Source organism: Eriocheir sinensis, chromosome 27, assembly GCF_024679095.1.
Source record: "Eriocheir sinensis breed Jianghai 21 chromosome 27, ASM2467909v1, whole genome shotgun sequence".
In the NCBI taxonomy this organism is placed as follows: Eukaryota; Metazoa; Arthropoda; class Malacostraca; order Decapoda; family Varunidae; genus Eriocheir; species Eriocheir sinensis.
In genome coordinates this window covers 14,379,564-14,406,376 of record NC_066535.1, presented here as the reverse complement: position 1 = coordinate 14,406,376, position 26,813 = coordinate 14,379,564, and the positions used below count along the sequence as shown (strand labels likewise).

The window sequence follows — 26,813 nt, the reverse complement described above, 5'->3', positions numbered from 1 at the left end:
CATCACCTTACCAAGAAAAAAGAACCTATGCAATACACACGCTTCCAAAATGTCGTATATCAAAGCAAACAAATGACTTCAAAAAATAAAAAAAAGCACATGCCACCGTCGCTGAACCCGTTAATGAGTCACCGCGGGGTCCCTCAAGGTGTAACTCCCCGAACCGCGTGAAGAAGCAGGAGACGACGATGACGATGAAGGCCTTGGCGGGACACGCGAGGTTATGCATATGATATTGGACGGGAGAGCCCTTGATCCCTAGTGCCTGACGAGGGGAGGCAGCCAGGCTCAGCTCCGGGGCCAGACGATCCCGACGAGAGAGCGAGGGAGAGTGAAAAAGAATAGGTGCAGAATAGGAAGGAAATGGAGATACAATGAGGGTGAGATGAGTAAGGTCAAGAGATAGGAAAGATACATAGATAGATAGATAGATAGATAGATAGATAGAGCGAGAGACAGAGAGAGAGAGAGAGAGAGAGAGAGGTAATGGAGGACGAGCAGTAAAGGAAAAGAAGGTAGAAAGTAAAAAAAGGTTGAAGAGGATTTTACATTCTATAAAGAGGAAACTCACGCCGCCGCCATGAAAGTTTATTGCAAGCTGTGACATTCTCTCTCTCTCTCTCTCTCTCTCTCTCTCTCTCTTCGTGGAATGGTTTCGCCGAGTCTAATTTTCTAAGTCAGATCTTCAGAAAATGATGTTCTCTCATGTATGTGTCTCGGGGGGAGGGGTGGGGGAAGGGAGGGCAGGGGGGAGGGGAGGAGGGGAGAGGGAAGGAAACGAAGAGGGGGGGGGCGGCAACTGTACGACGCTAGGTGCATGTGGGTGGGGGGGAGGAGAGGGAGAAAGGGAGGGAAGTGGAGAGAGGGAGAGAAAAAAAATAAATCCCTCCTCCTCCTCCTACTATTACTACTACTACTACTACTACTCCTACTACTACTACTACTGCAACTACTACTACTACTACTACCACAACCCTGAAAATCACCATCATTATCTTCACCACCACTAACAATATCATCATCATCATCATCATCAGCCGCCACAGCCACACCCAATCATTTCCAACAGTCTGAATTAAGGCTTGCAAATTAAGGATCACGCTTGGTCAAGGCCGCCAAATAGGTCATTTAAGGCAGAATTAGGAAGGGCTATTGTGTGATGAGGGTAGGAGAGGGACAGAAGTGACGGAAGGGAGGGATGGGGAGGTAAGGGAAGGGAATGGGAAGGGAGGGAAGGGAAGGGAATGAGAGGGACAGACTTGGCGAAAGGAAGGGAAGGGAATTGAAAGGAAGGGTATGGCAAGGAAAGGGAGGGAAGGAAAAGGAAGGGTATGGGAAGGATGTGAAGGGAAAGGGAGGAAAGGGAAGGAAGAAAATGGGAAGGAAGGGAATGGGAGGGTTATGGGAGGGAAAGGAAGGGTAGGGAGGGGAAAGGGAGGGAAGGAAAAGGAAGGGTATGGGAAGGATGTGAAGGGAAAGGGAGGAAAGGGAAGGAAGAAAATGGGAAGGAAGGGAATGGGAGGGTTATGGGAGGGAAAGGAAGGGAATGAGAGGGAAAGGAAGGGAAGCGGTAATAGTTTAAACGTCATAAAATCCGACGAAAAAAAAAATCCTTCGTTATGCTGCGCACTTTCTATGATGTAAGATACACAGTCGTTAAATGCCGCAAAAAACTTTAAGAAACAAACTTTTCCTCCAACTTTAATCATAGTTTTTCTTTCGTTAATAAGGACAAACAAAATAAAAATAATGAGCGCAAACATAAATTCTCCGCCTTCCTCCTCCTCCTCCTCCTCCCGTACAACGAACAGGAAGGGAAATAGATTCATAAAACGCTTCAAGTCTTAAAAGCCTCTCCTGATTGGGCGCTAATCTGCCGACATCCTCACCGAACGTTACGAAAATGGGCGATCAAATAGAATTAACGATATGAATTAGTTTCACAGAACAGGCAAGCTATATATTTTTTTTTCATTCTTAACGAGGTGAGAATTTTCATAATAATACTCATCTCTCTCTCTCTCTCTCTCTCTCTCTCTCTCTCTCTCTCTCTCTCTCTCTCTCTCTCTCTCTCTCTCTCTCTCATGATAAGAATTGCCTATCTTCTCTCATAATTTCGTCATGTCACCAATGAAATTATTTATAATGATGGTTAATCTCGGTCTTAAGTGCAATGTCGATTTTAAAACGACGTGGAATTGTTTTTTCACTCTCTCAACTTCCTCTTCCTCTTTTTCTTTTCATTCTTCTTCATCTTCCTTTCTTTTCTTCTTCTTCATCTTCTTCTTTTCCTGCTTCTCCTTTTTCTTCTTCTTCTTCTTTTCCTACTCCTTTTTTCGTCTTCTCCGCTTTCTCCTTCTCCTTCTCCTTCTCCTGTTTCTCCTTCTCCTTCTTTTACTTCTTCTTCTTGCCATCTTTTAACACAGGATGGTTAAAAATAAACGTTACCCATCATAAAAAAATACCTTTCAATAGCCGACGTGTTGCAATTACTTTTCTTTAACACAACATGGAACACGATGATTCAACACCTGTAAGTCGCCTGTAAACTGACGTGTCCAGTGCACCTTCAGCAGTGTTTTGTTGACCGATGAAGCGTCACACAATGAGGTCGTGGGAATGGGTGAAGGGATCATTAGAGGGAAGATATCTCGAGGAGGGAAGGGAAGGAAAGGGAAGGGAAGGGAAGGGAAGAAAAGGGAAGGGAGGGAAAGGAAGGGAAGAGAGGGAAAGGAAGGGCAGGGAAAGGAAGGGAAGGGAGAGGGAGTGGAGTGGAGTGGAGTGGAGTGGAGTGGAGTGAAGTGAAGTAAAGTAAAGTAAAGTAAAGTAAAGTAAAGTAAAGTAAAGTAAAGTAAAGTAAAGTAAAGTAAAGTAAAGTAAAGTAAAGTAAAGTAAAGTGAAGTGAAGTGAAGTGAATAAGACGATAATACCAGACTTTTTGCTCGTTTTCGTGAGGTTGAAGGTGTGGACGACTACAAACGAAGTGTACAACCATCTGTGTTGACTGGAGGGAAATGCAAAGATAGTCGTTCACTCCGTTTTCAGTCGTGCCAACACCCAACCACACGACAAAGAGCAATGAACATGAATACTATCCCCTCAAACGACCTCTTCATCTAGGGTCACTTTCAGCCTCAAGACAACGACAACCAGCCTTGATATTGTCTTCTGAAACGGCCCTTTTATCTGTTCTTAAGGCAAGGGTCCATAAAATTATACATTTCGCCGCCCAAGCACACATACATATTTGACATGACTTTGCTAGGAGTTGAGGGCTTTTCCATGGGCAGTTTTATGAAGGGGAGGGGAGGGAAGGGAAAGGAAGGAAAGGGGAAAGAAAGGGAAGGGTAAGGAGATGATGGGGGTGCCTGAGACCAACACCTTCCTGCTTCACCGGTAAATAGAACACCACTGAAGATGCAATTGACGCCTCACTCCACACACGACCTTGCTGAATCATCGTTGCATGGCGGTGTTGAATTCTGTCGGGGAAAATAATAACTGCAACCTATTATCCTCTGTTACATGATTCCTTTGTGATGGGTAAGCTTTCTTTTGAATAGTTTTGATCTCTTTACTTAGTTCTTCGCCTTTGTCGTTTTCTCTAAGCTTTGATGCATTTACATAGCCTAATAGGAAAAGATGTAAGCCTCTCAGCCTCTCTCTCTCTCTCTCTCTCTCTCTCTCTCTCTCTCTCTCTCTCTCTCTCTCTCTCTCTCTCTCTCTCTCTCTCTCTCTCTCTCTCTCTCTCTCTCTCTCTCTCACACCATAATATTTGTAGCTTGTCGCTTCTCTTTCTCCTCCTCCTCCTCCTCCTCGTTCTTCTTCCTGCTTCTTTTCCTCCTCCTCTCCATCCTTCTTTTTCTTCTTCTACTGTTATGCTCTCTCTTCTTCCACCACCATATTATTTGTAACTTTTTTTCTTCTCGTTTTCCTTCTTCCTTCTCCTCCTCCTCCTCCTCCACTTTCTTCATCTTCATATATTTTTCTTATTAGTTTACTCTCCCTCCTCCTCTTCCTCCCTCTTTGTTTTTCTTTTCTTTTTCTCCTTCGTGCATTCCTCCTCCTCCTCCTCCTCGTTCTCCTCCTCCTCAGGGTCATCGGCAGTAATGACATGACCAGCGCAAGGAAGAACCGAAGATGAGGTAGCCCGTCATGCCATCACTCAGGACCTCAACTGCTTGGCGGAATGGAGTGTGTGTGATTGATGTGATTGTTGTTGTTGTTGTGGTTTTGGTGGGGCGGCTGAAATACGGTTATATATTTTACATTATTATATTGCTTTTCCTTTTCTTCTTCTTTTATTTGTTCTTTCTCTTGCTTGCTTATTTTTTCTTGTGATATTTTTCTTCCTTATTCAGGTTTTTATAATCGTAATCACTCAAATATAACATAGTCAACAACGAGAAAGCTCTAGGAATAGTGAATAAATATGTACACTAAGGGAGAACTGTCGCAAACAAATCCCTCACTAGAACTGGAAATAAAATGACGTATTAGACTGAGCGGGAATGCTTTCGGAAAACACTGTACCATATTGTGAATCTCTGTCACAAAGGCTTTCCAATCATTGCGTTCTCCGCGTCATGACATATGCATCAGAGACGAGGCCATTAACCAAGTCCCTGGAAAAGAGATTGCGAAGTGCTCCAAATAGGATGAGAGATCAATGCTGGGAATCGCAAAAAATGGAAAAGAAAATCAAAAGAATGAGAAAAATGAAATGCTGACATATATCCAATAAAAAGAAAGATGGTAGAAATCGAGACATAATTAAGTAGGAAAGAGGATAACAGGACAATAGAGTGACAGAAGGGGATATACCTGACACAAAAGGACCCAAGGGAGGCCGATCAGCGGAAGGGGTGACGAAATTCAGGATTTTAATGAAAGTTTACTTCGAAATTGTAAACTAAAGAGAGGGCATAGACGATGGGAAACGCTGTCCGGCAGTGGAATATTAACTGATGATGGAAAAGAAACGACAAATGATGCAGTGTTTCCTGAAGCAACAAAAGTAATAATAACAATGATGATGACAATAAAAAAATAATAATAAAACATTCAACATTATTCATATGTGGAAAGAGTCCTTGCATGTGTGTGTGTGTGTGTGTGTGTGTGTGTGTGTGTGTGTGTGTGTGTGTGTGTGTGTGTGTGTGTCCGCGCCCCCACGCGGTTGCTCCTTCCTCCTTTTCCACCAACTCGTCCTTCCAACATTAGTGATTCTTTTTGCCAACAAGAGACACGTCATATTTTATTTTCTTTCATTTATTCGACACACTCGCTCATTTCTCTCTCTCTCTCTCTCTCTCTCTCTCTCTCTCTCTCTCTCTCTCTCTCTCTCTCTCTCTCTCTCTCTCTCTCTCTCTCTTTGCCTCACAAAACAGAATCGAAATAGAACTGTCGAAAACGATAAATGGTTTGTATTTCGCGGGTGAACTGACTAGGCGAGAGAGAGAGAGAGAGAGAGAGAGAGAAACACGAATTAAGTACTATAACCCAAAACAAGATAATAACAGTCATAACAGTATCTCTATTAGTATTTTCACTCTTGTAGCTTTTATTTTATTTTCTAACCCCATCGACATCCTCTTTCGCTCTTTTCCTTTTTTTTTTCCTCCGTTTTCTCCTCCTCTTCCTCCTCCTCCTCCTCCTTCTTCTCCCTCCATTTGTTTTGCCTCTCTCTCTCCCTGTCTCGTTTTCCTTCCTCCCTCCTTTCTTATTTTTTTTTTCCTTTCCTTCGTCTCATAAATGTCTTCCCAAGTCGTTTGTCTCCTTTATCTTTTTCGTCGCAATTTTCTCACCATCCTTAACCTCTCTCTCTCTCTCTCTCTCTCTCTCTCTCTCTCTCTCTCTCTCTCTCTCTCTCTCTCTCTCTCTCTCTCTCTCTCTCTAATACGCTGACCTTGACAAATATTTCAGTCGTTCCTTTTTCCTTCCCTCTCATTCCGTAGAGAAAATTGCTCCTTCTCTCCTGAACAAACAGACGACACACACACACACACACACACACACCTGGCTCCTCTGTTCTTATGTAAAGCACTGTCATTACTACAGCATACAAACACAGACAGCAAAGGGAAGTAGGCCAGGCTCCCCCCACACACACACACACACACACACACACACACACACACACACACACACACACACACACACAGAGGACTTGCATTCGTCTCCTTACCAACACCCCCTCTCCTCTCCTCCCCCGACACTCCTCCCCCTAACGGCCATCCTCTCCCCCCTTCCCTCTCTCTCTACCTCCCTTCCTTCCTGCGTCCTTTCCTGAGCCCGCAATACACACACACTGACACACACTCAAAGGGGGCGACGCACCCCACAACAAACACACTTGTGAAGGGAGGCGCGTGTTTGTTCAACCTTTCCGCTTTCTGAGCCACCGAGACAACCTTTGCACAATTCATGTGTGTGTGTGTGTGTGTGTGTGTGTGTGTGTGTGTGTGTGTGTGTGTGTGTGTAGAACTTCTCCCTTATTTATTATCTTACCCTACCAATATTACCACGAGATTGCTTCTAGTACTTGTCTTTTTCCTCGCCTTTCCTCTGATAACTTTAATTTTTTCCTCCCTCTTTTTCATAATTTTCTTTTTTTCCTCGCTTTCCCTTGCATAATTTTCTTCTCTTCTTTGCTTTTCGTTTCAGAATTTTTTTCCTCGCTTTTACTTTGATAACTTTCTGTTTTTCTTCGCTTTTCCTATAACTCACTTTTTCCTCCCTTTTCCTTTTTTTACTTCGAATCTTCATTTTTTTACTGTATCGCACAATTCTTTTTCTTTATAACGTTAGTAACTCCAATACGGCGTTTTCAGAATACGGGCAGTGATGTACATGTAAATTTCAGTAGTCTACCTTCAGTGCTAATAGCCAGTTTTCTCTTCACTTTTTACTTCTCCGAAAATGGAAATACTAAAACTCAACATACTTTTCCTGGTTGTAATTGACTTAGTTTGTTATGATAAGGCCTTCAGCTCTTACACAACACATTTTTTCATCTCTGCGGATATATAAAACCTCAATTCAATTTCCTGGTTATGATAAGTAGGACTAGGAGAGCATCGAGACACTTCTCCTTCCGAAATTAATCTTTTTTTTTCATTTATTTTTATACATCAAGGGATACAGCTCAAGGGCACTAAAAACAACAGTGGTGATCCGCTGATTGGTGATAAAAAAGCCAGCCTCTCTTCTGAACACCTTTTTTTTATAGGGGCAGTGTTCAGAGGGCTTTTTTCTTCTCATCCTTACTTTTTTTTTTGCCTTGAGCTGCTTCCTTTACTGTAAAAAAAAAAGTGGCTCAATTTGACGTGGTAAAGCCTTAATAATACAGCTTCTTTCTTTTTCACCTCTGCGGATTTATATAAAAAACTCAATTCAATTTCCTGGTTAAAAGTGGCTCAGTTTGGCAACGGTAAAGCCTTAATTCAGCGGTTACATTATATTTTTCTATTTTTCACCTCTGCGGAAATGTAAACTCAATTATATTCCTTGGTTATGAAGTGGCTTGGCTTGGTACGGTAAAGGATTCAGTCAACTTTTACATTATATATCCTTTTTGTAACCTTCGCGGAAACATAAACACTCCATTCCTTGGTTATGAAGTGGTTTAGCTTGGTACGATAAAGGATCCTGTCAACTCTTACATTATATAACCTTTTTTTGACCTTCGCGGAGATAAAAACTCAATTATATTCCTTGTTTATGAAGTGGCTTAGCTTGGTACGATAAAGGATCCTGTCAACTCTTACATTATATAACCTTTTTTTGACCTTCGCGGAGATATAAACACTCAATTCCTTGGTTATTAAGTGGCACAAAGTTGATCTGATAAGGCATTCAGTCAGCTCTTACATTAAACATCCCTTTTTTTCAACCTTCGCGTACGATGAGGCATTCAGCTCTTAAATTAAACATCCCTTTTTTTCAACCTTCGCGGAAGTGATACGATAAGGCATTCAGCTCTTACATTAAACATCCCCTAATTTAACCTTCGCGGAAAATTAATATAAACATCCAATTCAACTTCCTTGGTTGTCACGCTGACACAATTAATGCGCGTCCTTCTAGCTTTCCCTGAGGCGAGTGCGAAGTTTTAAGTGTTGGCTGGAGGGCGAATGAGCGACCGGAGAGGACGGAGGGTGAGGTGGTGTGGGGTGGTGTGGATGCTGGTGGGTGAGGGGTGATGGGGGGAGTGTGTTGACGGGGAGTTTAGTTCTGAACACCTGTTATGCCGCTCACAATGGGGGAGTGCCGGAGGGAAGGGGTTTTGGCTCCCAGGACAACATATTAACCTTCTCTCTCTCTCTCTCTCTCTCTCTCTCTCTCTCTCTCTCTCTCTCTCTCTCTCTCTCTCTCTCTCTCTCTCTCTCTCTCTCTCTCTCTCTCTCTCTCTCTCTCTCTCTCTGTGTGTTATGGATGGAAATGTATGTATGTGTGTATTTATGTACGTATCAGTGTGTAATTGTTTATGTATGATGTATTTAGGTGGACGGACAAACAGGAAGCGAGCGTGAGAGTGACGGGGGAGATATTTCTTAGATTCTTGTTTTGTCTCGTAGCTGTTGTTGTTGTTGTCTTTGTTGTTGTTGTTGTTGTTGTTGTTGTTGTTGTTGATCTGTTGTTGTCGTTATGACGATAATGGCAATCACTGGTGTAAAAATAAATGTGATCACCTCTTTTGCATTTTGTTTTCAGCGTTACGATTGACAATACAGCTTCATCATCATCAACAACGATAACAGCAACAATAACAACAACTATTACTACAACTGCTAATACTATTACTTCTACTACTATCACCCCTACTGTCATGGTAAATATTATTCTATTGTTCTAACGATGACAAATACGGCTTTAATGTTCCAGTGTCGATGTCAATACGCTACAATTAATTCGGTGCGCAATGTTTTATTAACGAAAAAGATATCATCGAATCATGCAACCGGAATAATGTCACTCAGCGCGCCACGAACCGTCGAACCAACACTGTGCCCGAGCGAATCCTTAGCGATGTTGGACCGCCGCATTGTGGGCCCGTGACGTACCGGCGCTATTCAAAAACTTTTCCAATATGTACGGACGAGCGTGTAATACTGTGCTTCTCTTCTGATTAGTAGACTCAGGAAATTCGTGGACGATAAATCAATATCAGTTTCCTTTTTTTGGGTATCAGGACACCTCTCCTCCCGAAATTGACCTCTCTTTCGGCCACCTCTTTTAATTCTTTTTTTAGGAGCAGCGAGTAGCGGGCTTTTTTTTTTTTATTATTGTTTCCTTTTTTTTGTGCCCTTGAGCTGTCTCCTTTGTTGTAAAAAAAAAAAAAATACAACAGTGAAACCAGATTGGGGATAATGTTTTGGCGTCCTTTCCTCCCCTCCGCTCTGCCACACACTCCCAACACCTACCTCCTCCTCTCATATGCTGGCTATAGGTCACGTATGAGGGTAAGAGATAGATAGTGTTGTGGCGTCCTTTCCTCCCCTCCGCTCTGCCACACACTCCCAACACCTACCTCCTCCTCTCATATGCTGGCTATAGGTCACGTATGAGGGTAAGAGATAGGTGTTGGGACTGTGTGGCAGAGCGGTGGGGTGGAAAGGACCCGCGGGAACCAGGGCCAAAACGGTCTCGTCAATATGGTTTCAATATACACTGATTTAATATGTTCTCTTTGCTCTGCCGTCCTGTTGCCTTTACCTTCATATAACTGACTTTACTTTGTGCACTATTCCGTATACAGCCGCCCTGACCTCTATCATGACTCTTGACGCGGGGGAAGGAGGACACGGAGCACTGGGCGAGGCGCGGAAGTGAGGATTATCTAGCAGGCAAGTAACACAAAGCAGACGGTCACTTGGCTCTCTAACTCTTCACCAGTCACGAGTTTTAAAGACAAAGAAAACGTGTTGCTGTTCCGTTACAGGATGATTATTGCCAGCCGGGACTGCGTTATTGGTAATGGTTCCTGTTTGGCGCGAGTAATTTACGAGAAAAGGAAAGTAGAGCATTCCAGGTATTCCACATATTTTTTTACATCATGAGGAAGAAGAATTTGATGGGTTTGAAAATGTTTAGCCTATCCGTTTGTCTGTCTGTAATGAAATCAGCAGCGTTTTCACCTAAGAGTTTAATCTAACATACTACTACTACTACTACTACTACTACTACTACTACTACTACTAGCTTAGAGAGAGAGAGAGAGAGAGAGAGAGAGAGAGAGAGAGAGAGAGAGAGTGAGAGTAGTAGTAGTAGTAGTAGTAGTAGGTTGTTGTTGTTGTTGTTGTTACTGCTGGTGGTGGTGATTGTGGTGATGACGGTGTTGAGATTCATTACCAATTCCAACATAACAGCTCTTAACCAAGTCGCCGCAACTCGTATAACTAATCCTGTCACTGTCGTCTGTCCTTGAGTGCTCGCGGCCTTCAGCATAACACACACACACACACACACACACACACACACACACACACACACACACACACACACACTGACAACAACAACCACCACCACACTAAGCTACAGTTACCAGTATTAGACAGAGGAGATAAAAAGGGAGAGATAATCATGCTGTATAAATGACGCTAAGGAAAAGGCTGACAGTGATGAGCAGTACCAACGAGTCTAGTCAGTCATCTTCAGGAGAACACATCAAGAAACTACATACGAAAAAAAAAATAAGGAACGTTGAGAAAATTCAGCTTTCCGGACAGGTCAGTAGATCAGTGGAACATCATACTGGAAAAGTTGTGTGGCCCCCCTAGAAAAAAAAAGAACATCCATAGCTTAAAGAAAAAAAAAATGATAAAGAAGTGTTGAAAAAAGGGAGAATTACGAGCTTGACTTAGCCCTGTATAAAATATGTTGGGTACACACACACACACACACACACACACACACACACACACACACACACACACACACACACACACACACACACACATACCCTGAGGCGGCGGCGGCGGCGGCGGCATCGGGAACTTTGAGAGCGTTATCAGTTATTGTCAGCGTTTCCTGTGAAGGGGAAGAGGGGAATGGGGAGGGATAGGGGGGGTTTATAAGTGAGTGTCTGGGGGGCGCCGCGCCTGAAATGAATCCGCCCCATAAGTCTCTGTGTATTGCCCTGTTGACGGTCTGCTGTCTGTTGTTCCTCATTCTGTTTTGTTCGCACCGCATACACTGTTCATGAAATCCCAGCACCTAAACCTTATTGTGCACGCTAGTCTATCTGTCTGTCTATCTGTCTCTCTCTGTCTGTCTATGTGTCTGTCTATCTGTCTCTTTGTCTGTCTGTGTGTCTGTCTATCTGTCTGTCTGTCTGTCTATGTGTCTGTTTATCTGTCTTTCTGTTTGTCTCTGTGTCTGTCTATCTGTCTGTCTGTCTGTCTGTGTCTGTCTGTCTCTGGGTCATTTCAAAGCATCTCCATTTACTCTCTCCTGTCTATCTATTCGTGTGTACGTCTGTGATGGTCTGTCCGAGTGTCATTCGTATGTATCATCTGCCTCTCTCTGCTTCCACGAAAGTTTGTCTGTTTATTTTGTCTCTTTGTCTGTTAAGTCTGTCTCTGTATAACCGTCTGTTCGTTTTTCTGTCTGTTTGTTTATTTGTGTCTCTTTGTCTGTAATGTTTGTCTCTGTCTGTCCGTCTGTTCGTTATTCTGTCTGTCTCTGTTTATTTGTGTCTCTGTCAGTGAGTGTGTCTCTGTGTCTGTGTGTCTTCATTTTTCTGTCTGTGTGTCTGTCTTTCTCTCGCTGGCCCATATCATCCCCCCCCGCCCGCAATATGCCTCTCGTTGACACATTGTTTCTGTTCAATTAAACTCCGGAACTTGGAATGCGAAACCGGATATTCACGACGGGGAACTTGAAACCAGTAGCCCCGCGTTCGATTCCAGGCGTCTGTTCGTTCTCTCCCCGGCGTGACGGAGGGAGTGATTCACATAGATCTTACTGATTGAAAACTAGATAGATAGATAGATAGATAGATAGATAGATAGATAGATAGACAGATAGAGAGTACGAGTTTTATTGTTAGACCATTAAAAATAATATTACGAAACAAGACTCAGAAGATTAATCTCTCTCTCTCTCTCTCTCTCTCTCTCTCTCTCTCTCTCTCTCTCTCTCTCTCTCTCTCTCTCTCTCTCTCTCTCTCTCTCTCTCTCTCTCTCTCTCTCTCTCGTTTTTGCTCTCTACGTTCTTTTTCCAATTTGATATCTCTCGAACAATGTTTTCTTTCTATTTATTTTCACTGACGTGGATAAAATGTTGATAGCTTCGAGAGAGAGAGAGAGAGAGAGAGAGAGAGAGAGAGACACGTGTGTGTGTGTGTGTGTGTGTGTGTGTGTGTGTGTGTGTGTGTGTGTGCGTGCAGGCCCCGAATATTTTACACCATTGATCTTCACATCAAAGACCTCGAATCACCTGTCAATTAGCCCCAATCATCGAGCTCCATACACACACACACACACACACACACACACACACACACACACACACACACAACCCCCCCCCCCCCTTCCCACACATTCATTACACAATACACCTGGGAATCAAACATAAATTAGCAAATAAGCATCGACCGGCAGAACCTTTTTAATGTTGCATCTGAACCCAAGGACGATAACTATTAATGATGACCACGACGACAGTACCAAGCGAAGAGTGGCAGGTGTGGGGGCGGGGAGACAATGACCATCTTACTCGTGCTAATGGTGATGGGTGCAATGGTAGTCAAAACTGTTAACATTGAAAACTGTGATGTTGTTGGTGATGGTGGTAATATTAAACGGGGCGCGGCAGAGAGTTCACAGAGACGGATTCTATGATTCTTACACATTACAGGTGAGAACAGGTGACCCCCAAACACAGCAGTAATGGCGGCGATGGTGGTGGTTACGATTTTAATGGTGAAGATAAAACTGGAGCTGATAGTGGTGGTTGTGGGAATGGTGACAGTGGTGAGGGATGGTGAGTGGGGATTGTTTGGGTGGTGCGTGGAGGTTGTTAGGGTGATGACAGTGGTGGTGACGGTGTTGGTACAAGTGGTGATACAAGGGGTGGTACTATGAATGGTGAATGGAGGTTGTAAGGGGTAGTGACGGTAATAGTGAGGGTGGTTGTAGGGGTGGTGATTGGTGGTTGCATGGGATGGTGAGTGGGAGTACTAGGGGTGGTGACAGTGGTGGTGGTGGTGGTGGTGGTGCCTCTGCTCAACTATAAACTCACGAAATGGGACGTGCAAGATGGACGGGAGGAAGGGGAGGGAAGACGGACTGGCAGGAGAAGAAGATGGTGAGAAGGGCCGGCGGTGCGCGAATCAAGACTTGCATTATGATGATCTTGTCTCCGCTCACTGATCTTCTTTTTTTCCTTCTTCTTCTGCTCTTCTTTTGTACAGTTGTGGATTTTCCTTATTTTTTCTTCTTCTGTGGCTTCGAAAACTGTTGTGGGTCTTCCGTATTTTTTTGTTTTTTAGAATATTTGTGGATTTTCTTTTTTCTTCTTCTTTGGCTTCGAAAACACTTGTGGGTTTTTCATTTTTCTTCTGCTCTTTCGCATATTTGTGGATTTTCTTTTTTTTTTCTTCTTCTGTGGCTTCGAAAACTCTTGTGGGTCTTCCGTTTTTCTTCTGCTTTTTCGTACATTTGTGGATTTTTCTTTTTTTCTTCTTCCTCTGTGGCTTCGAAAACTCTTGTGGGTCTTTCATTTTTCTTCTGCTTTTTCGTACATTTGTGGATTTTTTTCTTCTCCTCTGGCTTCAAGTATTCCTGCGGACGATTTTTTCTTTCTTCTGCGTCTTCTTACAGTTGCGGATCTTTTTTTTTTTTTTTGTTCTTATGTGACATCGAATACTCTTACGGACCCTCATTTCTTCATCTCCGTCCTTCGTACATTCTTGCGGACGATCTTTTTCTTCTCCGACTTTTTACACTCTTACGAACGATCTCTTTTTTTCTTCTTTACCTTTGAATACTCTTGCTGATCTTCCTTTTTACTTCTTCAGCGCCTTCGTCTTGAGGGAGGGCTGGAAGGCTTGCAGAGGGAGAGTGCTCTGAGTGTCCGCCCTCGCCGCATCGATAAGACTATTTACATCCATGCAGGACAGCGTAGAGGAGGAGGCGGTGGGCGAGGACTTTCTTTCTATTTTCGTCTTTCCAAGGGCTTCAAGTATGACCTTCGTTTTTTTTTTGGACTTTCTAGCCACCCCAATATCTCTCTAAGTTTTTGTTACTGCAGCAGGAGGAGTAGGAGGAAGAGGAGGAGGAAGAAGCGAAGGAGGAGGAGGAAGGCGTGGAGGATATCCGAAAACACTCAAGACGTTCAATGGAAGCCGTCTGGTTTTACTCCTCATTCGAAGCAACAAATGAGACAGTTCAAACCCAAGCGGAGGAACCTTCACAATAAACCGGAAGACTAACAACGTGTGAAGGTATTTTTTTAACCCTGACACCCCTCCTTCTTCCTTCCTTTATCCTCCTTTATCCTTTACGCTTCATCCTTCCCCTTCGCTTACCTCGCTGTTTTGATCTTTTTTACGGCTTCGACCTTCCTTTCCCCTTACATCCTCTCTTCCTCCCTCTCTCCCTCTTTCATCTCTTTTCACTTCCTTATCATACATATGGAATCGTCAAACCTTTTACGGACTCTGTGGATCTCCAACCCAAATGTAATCTCTCGTCTTTCATCTCCTTCATCTCTTTCCCTTTTTCCTTTCTCTCTCACTCACTCCTCCTCCACCCCTCCTCCTCTTTGTTACCTTCGCATATTACTACCTTGCTGTCTGGCCTCCCTTACCTGCCTGCCTTACCTCCACCACACCCCATAGCAAACGTACGCATACACACACACCAGTACCATCTATTTCCACATTCCTACATCACTTTTGTTTCATATTCCGTCATGTTTCGAGGTAGCAGTAAGATATTTCCGGTTGAGACTCAAGTTTTTACGTATTCCTTTAAATTTTTTTTGACCGTGACTGAAGTGAAATTTTTTAACGCTTAGCAACACCCTTTTTGGGGGAAACACGCTGAAAATTATTATGTTCTCTTGGTCAAATGATGTGTGAAGCTGCGTCGCCATGGTTACCCCGAGTGGCTGTGAATCAATGGAGCTCACGTCTCAGGTAGAAATTTTGACAACAAGGCGAAAATAGGTAAGAAAGTCGTGTCGTCCGGATACCTGATTACCAATTAGCTTGTTTAACGGCCTTTTTTTGGTTCTTATTTATTTTTTTGCCCTTGAGCTGCTTCCTTTACTGTAAAAAAAGAAGCTGCTTGGACATGGAGGAAATGAAACGATGTGCTTTTAATATGAACCTGATTAATCGGTTACCTGTTTGAAAATATAGCGTGTAAATTGCATGAACAGGTTAAGAAATGATGTGTTTTTAACGTGTACCTGATTAACCGTTTACCTGCTTGAAGATATTGCGTGTATATGACATGAACAGGTTAAAAAATGATGTGTTTTTGATAATTATGCAACTCATTAACCTGCTTGGAAATATCGCGGCTATATTACATAAATGGATAAAAAATGATGTGCTTTTAATGTGTACCTGGTTAACCGACTACCTGCTTGGAAATATCGCGGGAAAATTAGCTAACTGAACAGGTAAGGAAACGATGCCTTCTTAAAATGTGTCAGACTTTTCGATTACCTGCTTGGGAATATCGCGGGAAAATTAGCTCACTGAACAGGTAAGGAAACGATGCCTTCTTAAAATGTGTCTGACTTTTCGATTACCTGCTTGGGAATATCGCGGGAAAATTATTACAGCAAAGGAGACAACACAAGGGCACAAAAAAGGGGAAAAAAAAAATAAAAATAAAAAATAAAAAAACAGGTTAGGAAATGATATCCCTCTAACGTATACCTGATTGACCAATTATCTGCTCGTCACTATCGCGTGTTAATGTGCTACATAAACTAAGACCCGAGGGAGGATGAAATAACGAAGGGATCTATTTTATCATTGCTCTGCTTAATTTGGCCGAATATGATTAAAACGTCTTTATTTGCATCAGATTAACTCGATTGCGAATTCAGGAATATCCGGAGCATTGCGTTCATTATAGAAACTCATTATGAAGAGACGATTTGAAAATGAGATTGCTTGCTGCCGAGGATTCATAACCAAGTCCCCGGTGAGAAATGTTTATCCCCGAGCGGAGAGTGCAATCATTTTAACACATCCAGCAAAAAACTCGTATCACCAACTAATAAAGCAATAAAAAAACGCAATTCTAATCATACCGAAGTCGACGTTTAACTCAGGGCCATGTCAACGTTGCCAGATAGTCGTACTCAGCCTCTTACATTTACCGACTTCCGACCCCAAAACTGTCTCGTGGACCCCAATAAGGAGATTCACTTATAATTATGGTTAAAATAGTTAATTCCTGATGTTTCTTGGCTATAGTAAGGCGTCAGAAACCGGTAAATACTAAGCAACGGTGGGACATATATACTTAAACTCTTCAGGGCCCAAACACACACATATGACAAGGCTTTCGTAGGAGGCGTGACCCTTGGTGGAGGTAGTTCGACGAAGCTTCTGTGTCATGAACGTGAAATAAAATGCCCACCCTTGAGAACCCGATTAATCTCCTTTTTCGACTCCCTGGAAATAGCTGACGTGGGAGGAGGAAGCGTCTGAGTATACCGAGTCCCACCGTTGCCATATTATCGTACTCACCACATCGTCTTTATTACTTTTAAGCCTCAAATTCTCGTACCTACACAAATAACGACAGAAAATTGAAGTTAGCGTTAAAACTCCTATTTAGTGATGTTTGTTTGTTTGTTTTTGCTATAGTTATCGGTCGGAAAGTACGGAAATGCAATGCGATGAGTACGATAATTTGCCAACGCTGATACCGACTTAAGTTTCATTCCTGCCTTCTTCACATTTTGCTGGTCTCATCTACACGTTCCAATGCTCTAACGCTTCCACTATTGACTCGCTCACTTCTCAACTCTAAACCCCCTTGACTATTCCTATATGTACGCTAGAGGGACACAGAACCCTCAGTAATTATGTTCAAGTCTTTTCCCCATCTCCATTTTTTCATTCTTGTATCAACTCTCTACTACTTTCTTATATCCACTCACTCCACTCTTCCTCACATCCACCGTCCGATTGCCACCACCTTCTCCTTACTCCTCCACCCTTCACTGCTACCCATCATCCACTCCGGTTCACCAGCCATGCCTCTCCTCACACTCCCCCGCCCTCTAACTCACTTCTCTTCATTTCTCTTCTCTCCACCGTCCAATTACCACCACCTCCTCCTCCTTACTCCTCCACCCTTCACTACTACCCATCATCCACTCCGGTTCACCAGCTATGCCTCTCCTCACACTCCCCCGCCCTCTAACTCACTTCTCTTCATTTCTCTTCTCTCCACCGTCCAATAACCACCACCTCCTCCTCCTTATTCCTCCACCCTTCACCACTACCCATCATCCACTCCAGTCCACCAGCCATGCCTTGCCTCACACTCCCCCGCCCTCTAACTCACTCCTCTCCACCGTCCGATTTCCACCACCTCCTCCTTTCTCCTCCATCAACCACCTCTACCTATCACCCTCTCAAGTCTTCCAGCCATGCCTCTCCCCTCACTCCCCGCCCTGCAGCAGTCAGCGAGCCCCCTCTACACCTTCATGTTCTTCATCCTGCCCATCACCTCCTGCAGCTCCTTCTGCGTGTACTCCTGCTCCACGTGAGTCATGGAGCAGTCACTGATGGAGCCGCCACTCAGTACGCTTCCGGACTGGCTCTTTTTCCTTTCCTCGCCTATCGCAACGGAGCTCGGCACAAAGAGTTCCTCGGGAGTGTCCACGCCGTCGGTCTCTTGGAATTTAAGGATGCTTGCGGATCTAGCCGGGCCGTCCTTCCCTCCTGGGGCACTCGGCGGGTCGTTGGCGGGGCTTCGTCTTGGCCTGAAGGCGTTTCTTCCCTTCCCAACGGCCATGAGGGTCTCCAGCAGGCGGCGGCGGTGGTGGTGGGGGTCAGGGAGGTTCTTTCGGCCGCTCCTCTGTGGTGAGTCAGAGACACCCACAGCGGAGGAGGGGGTGGAGGAGGTGAAGGCTGTGGTGGCGACAGAGGTGGTTGTGGAGTCGAAGACGAGAGAGTGGTCTGTAAGTGGCTCAAGGGAGTGGGAGGGGTGCGAGGGGTGGAAGCGGGAGCTACTGCGGCACCTACCTCCTCCTCCTCCAAGGCCGGACTTCTCGCCCTCGAAACAGCTGCCCAGCGTCACCTGCGGGGAGAGAGAGACAGGGAAGAGAGGGGGAAGTATGGGCACACACACACACACACACACACACATACGGTGCTTACTCTTCTAAACAACTTATGATTACAACTGTTATGCTTTATGAACAAACTGGCTGAATAAAAGGACAAAATTAAATAAAAAAAACACTACCCTTGGGCTTCTATCACTTCTAAAACTAAAGAAAACTAAAGTAAAAAATGCTGCACCTATCATCAAATGTACCACTGTGTTCAAATAGATAGCCAACACATGAATAAGTTTTTGGTGTTGCTAAGAGTACGTGAATTGCTGAAGGAAATGCAATGGATAATTTCTACGTAGGCCTACCCAAAAAAAATAGTAGTAATTTCACTGAGGTACTAAAGAGAGAGAGAGAGAGAGAGAGAGAGAGAGAGAGAGAGAGAGAGAGAGAGAGAGAGAGAGAGAGAGAGAGAGAGAGAGAGAGAGAATTTTGTCAGAGGAAACTTCATCTGAAAATTTTCAATATCAAACATACGAATGAATAAATATGGCGCCGTAAAACGTAAGGACACAAGACGTTCTGAGCGAGATGGGAAATCGGTTTTGTTGTCTGGTCGAGGCAGACGGCTTAGTGGGATGTTATATATAGAGGCATGTCAGTCACCTTCAATGAAACCTATAATCTTCAGTATTGGTAAATGGTATTCTGCGGAGGAGGAGGAGGAGGAGGAGGAGGACGATCCAAAGTTAAGTACCATACAACGATAAGGTACGTTTCCAGAGAAGTTCGCGTCACGTCCATTTGTTAGTATCCCTTTGTTAGTATCCTTTTGTTAGTAGCCCTTTGTTAGTACCCCTGTTATCCCTTTGTTAGTAGCTCTGTTATCCCTTTGTTAGTAGCCCTGTTATCCCTTTGTTAGTATCCATGTTTGCCCACGATAGGACCAGAAGCACTCTCGTGGTCTTTCCCTCGGCTCCTTCAGTCCCGCGGCGGATCAAGAGCTCTGTGTGGGAGTACTCGCTCGCCACTCCGGGTTGGGCTGAGAGGGACGTCGGGTATTGGCGAAGAGATTACAAGTTGTATTTTTACCGTCTGGTTCTAAACGACGAGAGAAAAAGAACAGAGCATTGAAAAAAAGGATATGAAAACTAAATGACGCTCCCACGCACGGATGCCCCCCCCCCCCCCCCACGACACAAGCACACACACACACGCACACGTTGAAGACATTAAGGAATATCATCAACGCGGAATTGCTCGTTGAGGAAAGATTATATGCTCTTTCAGGTCAAATTTTGGTATCATAAACGCCAACTTACACACACACACACACACACACACACACACACACACACACACACACACACACACACAACCAAGCACTTTTTATTCTTTTACTTCTTCCCTTCCCTGTTAGTCTATCTGTCTCTCTTTTGTTTTCAACCTTGTTTTACGAATTTTTGTCAGTTTTCTCTCTCTCTCTCTCTCTCTCTCTCTCTCTCTCTCTCTCTCTCTCTCTCTCTCTCTCTCTCTCTCTCTCTCTCTCTCTCTCTCTCTCTCTCTCTCTCTCTCTCCAGGTGCGCGCGGATACCTGTAATGTAATCCAAACGTACTTGGTTCATGGCTCGCTGGCTTGTAATAGCATCAGGAGGAGGCGAGGGCGGGGAGGACGTTGGAGGGGACGGCAGCGGAGCATTGGGAAGGAGCCTGCCGGTGAAATGGTGCCTCGGGGGAAGGTAACGGATGGAGAGATGCGAGAATTGAAGGGGAAATGGGTAGGGAGTGAGAGAAGGGAAGGGAAGGAAGAGAGAGTGACGTTGGTGAGGAAGGGGTGAGGGAGGTGAATAAGGGAAGGAAGGGAGGAGGTAAAGGAAGGAGGGATACGAGGAGTCGAAGGAATGAGGGAGAGAAATTAGTGAGGGAGAAGGGAGTGATGTTGGTAAAGGGAAGGAAGCAAAGGGAGTGAGAAGGGTGAAGGGGAGAGGAAAGGGAGAGAGAATGATGAAGGGGAGAGGAAAGGGAGAGAGAAAGGAGTAACGCTGGGAAAAGGAAGGAGAGGTGGGATGAAAGGAAGGGAAAACAGAATGAGGGAGAGAAGGAAGGGAGAGAAGAGGAGGTAGTGACGTTGGTAAGGGAAGGAAGGGAAAGGAATGAGGAAGAGAAGGAAAAAAGAGAGGAGCTAAGGGATAGAGGGATGCGAAAAGGAGGTGAAAGTGATGAGGGAGAGAAGGTGGGAAGGAAGGAAGGAGAAGAGGAAGGAGGTAGTGACGTTGGTAAGGGAAGGGAGTGTGTGTGTGTGTGTGTGTGAGAGAGAGAGAGAGAGAGAGACGGATGCGAGAACTTGAGGAATAGAAGGAAGTGAGGGAGAATGTGTTAGTAATGTTAGTGAGGGAAGGAATAAATGGAAAATAGAAAGGAAGGAGATGAAACAAAGACTACAGTGGCTGAGAGAGGAAACAAAAAATGATGATGGTGAAGCAGGAACGGTTTATACAAGGGCAAATAAGAGGAAAAGGAAACACGCGCGGAAAAAGAACAGGAAGGAAGGAAGTGTTGGAGCATAAAGCGACATCCTGGGTGCAGAGTCAGAACGAGAACATGGAATAAAAATGTCGTACCGAGGAAGGTGAAAAAAAGGGACTTGAAGGGGAAGGTAAGGAAAAAAAATGCAGAGGGAAGGAAGAAGAAAAAAACAACAGGTGGAGGAGGAATGCGTATATGCGTGTGTGTATTAAGAGTAATGGAATGTGAGGGGTGGAGGAAACGAAGTGACGCGACAGGAGAGAATGGAGGAGGAAGGAAGGTGAGAAAGCAGGGAGATGAAGGGGAAGGTGAGGAAAAAGACTGCAGAGGGATGGAAGGAAGAAAAAAACAACAGGTGGGGGAGAAATGTGTGTGTGTGCGATGTGTGAGGAGGGAGGAGGAAACGAAGTGGAGACAGAGGGAAAGGAGGGAGGAGGAAGAAGGAAACAGGATAAATAAATGAGAGAAAGTGACATGAAGTTAACGAAGAAAAAACGAAAAAAAAAGAAAAAGGAAAAAGAGAGACAACTGGAGGGATAGACTGGAGAGAGAGAGTGGAGGAAAGAGACAAATGAAACAAATGAGAATATAAGGAAAAGGAAATGAAAGGAAATAAATGAAAGAAAATGGAAAAGAAAAAACGAAAAAAAAAAAGAAAAAAAAAGAAAAGAAAAAAAAAAGGATAAAAAGGGATAGATTGGAGAGAAAATGGAGGAAAGAGACAAATGAAACAAATGAGAATATAAGGAAAAGGAAATGAAAGGAAATAAATGAAAGAAAATGACATGAAGTTAACGAGGAAAAAAAAAACGAAATAAAGAAAAAGGAAAAAAAGAGATAATTAAAGGGATAGATTGGAGAGAAAATGGAGGAAAGAGACAGATGAAACAAATGAGAATATAAGGAAAAGGGAAATGAAAAGAAATAAATGTGAGAAAATGACGAAGAAACGCGGAAAAAGCGAAAAAAAGAAAAAGGAAAAAAAGAGAGACAAATGAAACAAATGAGAATATAAGGAAAAGGAAATGAAAGGAAATAAATGTGAGAAAGTGACGAAGAAACGAGGAAAAAACGAAAAAACGAAAAAAGGAAAAAGAGATAACTAGAGGGATAGATTGAAGAGAATGGAGGAAGAAAACAGGATAAGTAAATAAATGAAAGAAGAAAAAAAAAAAATAAGGAAAAGACATAGATAGAACAGACTGAAAAATACATAGATAGATAGATAGACAGACAGACAGACAGACAGAGAAATAAACAAACAAAACAGACAGCACAAACTTCCCCCACAGCTTCACTCAGGCTTCGTGGCGGCGATGTTAAAACAGAAACTAAAGAAAAAAAAAATATTCCCTCTTTTAATAATTCATAACCTGTCGATCGTCCGTCCGTCAAAGGTAAAAACAGTAAAGACCAACACGATAAACATAAATAAATAAAAATACAGCAATCCTAATATTTCGAGGAGGAGGAGGGGGGGGGGGGTGAGAGTGAGTGAGAGTGAGAGAGGACAGGTGAGTTGCGGCAGCTATCAAGGTGAAGGTATGAGACGTGACAGGCATTAAGTATCGTCTAAATCAAATAAACGTTGAGGGGAGGAAGGAAAGAAAGAAGGGATGAAGGAAGGAAGGAAGGAAGGAGGGAAGGAAGGAAGGAGGGAGGAAAGGACGGAAGGAAGGAAGGAAGGAAGAGGGGAAGGAAGGAAAGATGGAAGGAAGGGAATGAATGAATGAATGAATGAATGAAGGAGTGAATGAGGGAAGGAAGGAGGAAAGGAAGGAAACAAGGAAAGAAGGAAGGAAGGAGGAAAGGAAGGAAGGAAGGAAGGAAGGAAGGGAGGGAATGAATGAATGAATGAATGAATGAATGAATGAAGGAGTGAGTGAAGGAAGGAAGGAGGGAAGGAAACAAGGAAAGAAGGAAGGAAGGAAAAAAGGAAGGAAGGAAGGAAGAAAGGAAAGAGGGAAGGAAGGAAGAAGGAAAGGAAGAGAAGGAAGGAAGGAGAGAAGGAATACTTGGTTAGATGGATGGGAAGAGTATGGAGAGATGAGAGAGAGGGAAGGGAAAGGAAGAGAAAGGAAGTTAAAGGAAGAGACAAATGAAAAGATAAGCGAAGAGAAGGAAGGGAAAAAAATCAGTGAATGTTCTTTTCTTTTCTTTATCCTCCTCTCTCTCTCTCTCTCTCTCTCTCTCTCTCTCTCTCTCTCTCTCTCTCTCTCTCTCTCTCTCTCTCATTACTTTCCTGGAAAATATCGCAACAATTCATTTCTACATTTTTATTATCTTTCAAAGCCAATATCGTATCTCCTCCTCCTCCTCCTCCTCCTCCTCCTGCTACCCTTCTACCCCTCTTTTTCCACCCTCCCATTTACTTCTATCTCCTTTCTCTTCCTGTTTTTTCTTTCTTCTTCATTCCATTTGCTGTTTTTGTTTCTCCACTTCCTCCTCCTCCTCCTCCTTTTTCGTCTTTTCCACCTCACTCTGTTCTTATCATTCTCTTCTCTCGCTCCTGTTGCCTCCCGTTCATTCGTTTTCTCTCAACCCCTTTCTTTATGCGGCATCTTTATTTATGATCTATGGCACAGCGTGAAAGACAAATAATGGCGCCAAAAGTAAGTGTAAGCAAAAATCAGACTGCTAAAATTTTTCTTCACCAAAGTTGTTATGCGAGAATGGAATAAACTCCCTTCCGCCTTCAGGCGTTCAGTGCCGTAGACATGAAGAATTAAAACAACAAACAAACTCGAACGTCACTTTCCCAACTTCATAATTCGACAAAGCAGAAATTAAACGTCTTGGTGGCTGTTTGGTGTTGTCTTATTTAAGTTTCGTTTAAGTTTTGAAGATTTGCTAAGTTTCATCTAGTTTCGTTTAGACAGACCACCTCTTAACCCGTCCACTGCGATTGGCACGGATTTGGCCTTCACTGGTAGCCTGGTAACATACAGTCCCAGGTCTTTCTCTGCCTCTGTGGTGGATAGTGGAGTGTTTCCCATGTGGTATTGGTATGCTGTATTTTCCCTCCCAAGTTATATGGCTTTACATTTTTCTTCATTGAACTGTAGCAGCCACTTTTTGCTCCACTCTTGTAGCTTGGTGATGACTTCTTGTAGGCTAAGGGGTTAAGGGGCATATTCTTCAACGTATCGGGCTCCCACTGCGACTGTTTCCCAAGGTCACAGAGAAGATTAACCGGGTCTTCATGGGCGATATTTCCCTTCACGGCACAGAAGTCATGCACAGCTATAACTAGGAACACGAAACAGGCCATGAAAATCCCAGCAACTTCTACGGGAGTCTTTTCAAACAGACATCATGAGGGCTTTAGTCAGGACCAGGGGCTCTATGTGGTCTGAGAATCTATGTAAGACAAGCCAACTCTTCGGATCTTCCTCGCCCTCTTCTGTTTCCCGCCGCCTCTCTTTCAAACAGACATCATGAGGGCTTTAGTCAGGACCAGGGGCTCTGTGTGGTTTGAGGATCTATGTAAGACTAACCAACTCTTCGGATGTTCCTCGCCGTCTTCTGTTTCCCGCCGCCTCTCTTTCAAACGGACATCATGAGGGCTTTAGTCAGGACCAGGGGCTCTGTGTGGTTTGAGGATCTATGTAAGACTAACCAACTCTTCGGATGTCCCTCGCCCTCTTCTGTTTCCAGCCGCCTCTCTTTCATCCTTCGCGGCTTTTCTTTCCTCATCCTTCACTCGCTCTCTCCCTCCTTTGTCATCTGATCCTCCTTCATGTCCTCCTTCCTCTCTGCTGTCCCGCCTTCCATCTTCTTCATCCCTCGGAACCAAGCCTCGTTTTCTTTGCCATACCACCAGCAGCTCCTCCTTCTCCTCCTCTTCCTCCTCTTGCTTCTCATCCTCTGTCTAATGTTCTCGTCCTGTCTTCCTCCTCCTCCTCCTCTTAATTCTGTCCTCTTTCTCAACAGATTCCTCCCTTTTTTCGTCTCCTCTCTCCTCCGATGTTTATTTTCCCTTATCTTCTCTTCATTCTTCTCGTTTCCAATTCGCCCTCTCCTTCTTTACCTTCCCATTTTCTTCTGTCTCCTTTTTCTTTCTATCTTTATTCTTCTTTCACTCCATTTGCTGTTCCTGCTCCTCCTCCTCCTCCTTCTTCCTCTTCTTCCTCGTTTCACCTTCATTATCTCCTCTCTTTCCAACTCTTTCCTTTCGCATTCTTCTATTTCCGATCATTATCCCCCTCCTCCTCCTCCTCCTCTCCTACTTCTTTCACCTACTCTATCTCCTCCCACCCTACTCTTTGATTCCCTTTCTTTTTACATCCTCCTTTTCAATTTTATACTCCTCCTCTTCCTCTCGTTTCACCTACTCTATCTCCTTTAACCTCCCCACTTTTTCCATTCCTTTCACTTCCTCCTTTCCAACTTTATTCTCCTCCTCTTCCTCTTTCCTTTCCCTTTCCTTGTCACAAACTAAATCAAGCGGTTTCTATACGGCGTTCAGCGGAGATTATTCCTGCAAGCGACGAGGCAGGCGGGAGCGCGCAGCATATTCACGAGGAAGCGATTTGAAAGTTTATGAAAGTTTGGGATTATATCGTTTTCCTCTTTTCTTTTTTTCATGTGTGTGTGTGTGTGTGTGTGTGTGTGTGTGTGTGTGTGTGTGTGTGTGTGTGTGTGTGTGAGGGAGGGGGGGTGTATGTGTGTGTGGGTGTGGAGGTGGACGTGGTTGTGTGTGTTTGTGTTTTTGTGTGTGTGTGTGTGTGTGTGTGTGTGTGTGTGTGTGGATGAGTTTATGTGTGTTTGTGTGTGTTTGTGTTTGTTTATGTATGTGTGTGTGTGTGTGTGTGTGTGTGTGTGTGTGTGTGTGTGTGTGTGTGTGTGTGTGTGTGTGTGTGTGTGTGTGTGTGTGTGTGTGTGTGTGTGTGTGTTGATGGAAAATATATGCAATTACAAAACAAAAGTGAGTTGCTGGAATCGATTGGGAAAATATATGTATCGGAAATTTGGTTAAGGTGTATTTTCCATGTATTTTTTCCTAATTCTCAATCCATTTTTCTCATTTTCTCTCTTTTTCCCTTTCTCTCCCTCCCTTTATTTCCACTTTCCACTCTTTCCTCCCTCTGCTTCTCTTTTTCTCATCCCTTCTCTCTCTTTCTCTCTACCTCTCCCCTATACTTTCTCCCTTTCAATATATTCCTCCTTCCTCTCCCTTTCCTAATTCTTTCCTTTTTAATCTTTTTCTTCCTTTCTCTTCTCTCCTTTTCCTAATTAATTCCCTTTTAATATATTTTTTTCTCCGTTTTATCAGCTTCCCTTTCGTGGTGAGTTGATTTTTTCCCTTTAATACGTTTTCAATGCAAATATTAACTCCTTACAAGCTCATATTTTGTCTTGCATTTTCAGTTTCCCTTCGTTTTAATCTCAGTCTCTCAATTCTCAAATCTCTTTCCGTTTTATAAGATTCCCTTCAATGTCTAGTTATTTTTTTTTCTTTGATTAGTGTTCAGTGTAAATTTTAACTTCACACAAGATAATATTTCATCTTGCATTTTCAGTCTTAGTTCGTGTTAATCTCAGTCTGTCTCCGAATTAGCCTCAGCCTCCCGCTATGTTATCTTCAGTGTCTCTTCAGCTTGCTTCTCTTCCGTGTTTACTTATTCTGCCGGTTATTTCCTTTCCTTCCGCTGTTTCAATCTTTCGTTATGTTATCTTCAGTCTCTCTTCAGCCTGCTTCCCTTCCGTGTTTACTTATTCTGCCGGTTATTTCCTTTCCTTCCGCTGTTCGAGTCTCCCTCTAAGGTATCTCCAGTCTCTCTTCAGCTTCCCTTCCGTGTTTACTCATTCCGCCGGTCTATTCCCTTCCCTCCGCTGTCGTGTCGCCCCCGCCGCCGCCCCGGGAGATACAGCGACGCAGGTGACGCACAGCCAACAGGTGCAGAGGCGCCGGTATTCAGGGCCAATCACCGCCTTTATGCCGCCCACCAGAACCAATCAGGGGAAACTTTCTTTGCTGGTGGTGGTGGAGGAGGATGAGGAGGAGGAGGGATAAGGATGAGAGT

The 26,813-nt window shown here is 43.8% G+C and overlaps 1 protein-coding gene across 4 annotated transcripts in view; it reads right to left on the bottom strand.

Moving 5' to 3' along the window:
- Nucleotides 1–26,813, bottom strand: part of LOC127004162 (pyrokinin-1 receptor-like) — a 215,919-nt gene that overhangs the window by 7,178 nt on the left and 181,928 nt on the right. For 2 of the 4 annotated variants that reach the window (XM_050871631.1, XM_050871632.1), the window contains one exon: nt 15,842–18,284. In XM_050871631.1, coding sequence (XP_050727588.1) covers nt 17,679–18,284 — 606 coding nt within the window. In that variant the 3' untranslated portion in view covers nt 15,842–17,678. Of the gene's footprint in view, nt 1–15,841; nt 18,285–26,813 lie in introns of those variants that run through there. The other 2 variants (XR_007757667.1, XM_050871633.1) reach the window with 2 other exon arrangements.